The sequence below is a fragment of the Merops nubicus genome, unplaced genomic scaffold, assembly GCF_000691845.1.
Source record: "Merops nubicus isolate BGI_N331 unplaced genomic scaffold, ASM69184v1 scaffold9789, whole genome shotgun sequence".
In the NCBI taxonomy this organism is placed as follows: Eukaryota; Metazoa; Chordata; class Aves; order Coraciiformes; family Meropidae; genus Merops; species Merops nubicus.
This window is the reverse complement of record NW_008633030.1, coordinates 1-622: the sequence shown is the minus strand read 5'-3', so window position 1 is coordinate 622 and position 622 is coordinate 1. Positions and strand designations below refer to the sequence as shown.

General features: G+C 60.3%; 1 protein-coding gene across 1 annotated transcript in view; it reads left to right on the top strand.

Annotated features, from left to right (window-relative positions):
• Window positions 1-544, top strand: part of NRBP1 (nuclear receptor binding protein 1) — a gene marked incomplete at its 3' end in the record, with an annotated part of 21,151 nt that extends 20,607 nt beyond the window's left edge. Inside the window, exons 15-16 of the mRNA XM_008948091.1 lie at window positions 347-410; window positions 489-544. Of these exons, the coding sequence (XP_008946339.1) occupies window positions 347-410; window positions 489-544 (120 nt within the window). The remainder of the gene's footprint in view (window positions 1-346; window positions 411-488) is intronic.
• Window positions 545-622: the final 78 nt, after the last annotated feature.

Here is a 622-nt window from a genome sequence, read left to right as displayed (position 1 = left end):
CGGGGGAGATCCCAACCCCTCCTGGCTGTGCCCCTGGGCACCCTGCTGGGGGTGAGCTGCTGGAGCAGGGGTGGGACGAGCTGACCCCCAGAGGTCCCTTCCAGCCCCACTACACTGGGATCCTGTAACCTGGATTGTAGCAAATGTTTTTGGCCCACCCCTGGATTCAGGCTTCCCTCACAGGACGGTGCTGCTGTCTGTGATTTGGGATGGAACAGTGTGGTTGTTCTGTGGGGCTCTGGAGGAGGGTAGGATTTCTGGGGGTGCTTCAGGCTGGCTGTTGTGGCCCCAGCCTGGGGCAGCCTGCAGGACTGCAGTCCCTCACGAGAACTTCTCCACCCTGCAGTTAACACTGCTGCTGAAACTGGAAGACAAGTTGAATCGACACTTGAGCTGTGACCTGCAGCCCAGTAAGTACCTTTCTTCCCATGCTCTGGTGCCAGCGGCGCACTCGGACCTGGGAGTTCCACCCTTCCCTGGTGTTGCAGATGACAACATCCAGGAGCTGGCAGCTGAACTGGTCCAGCTTGGATTCATCAGTGAGGTAAGCAGCCCTGGGGCTTGGGCAGGGATGCAGGTCTGCAGTCCTGTGCTGGCTGTGACCGAGCCTGGCCCAGGCTGC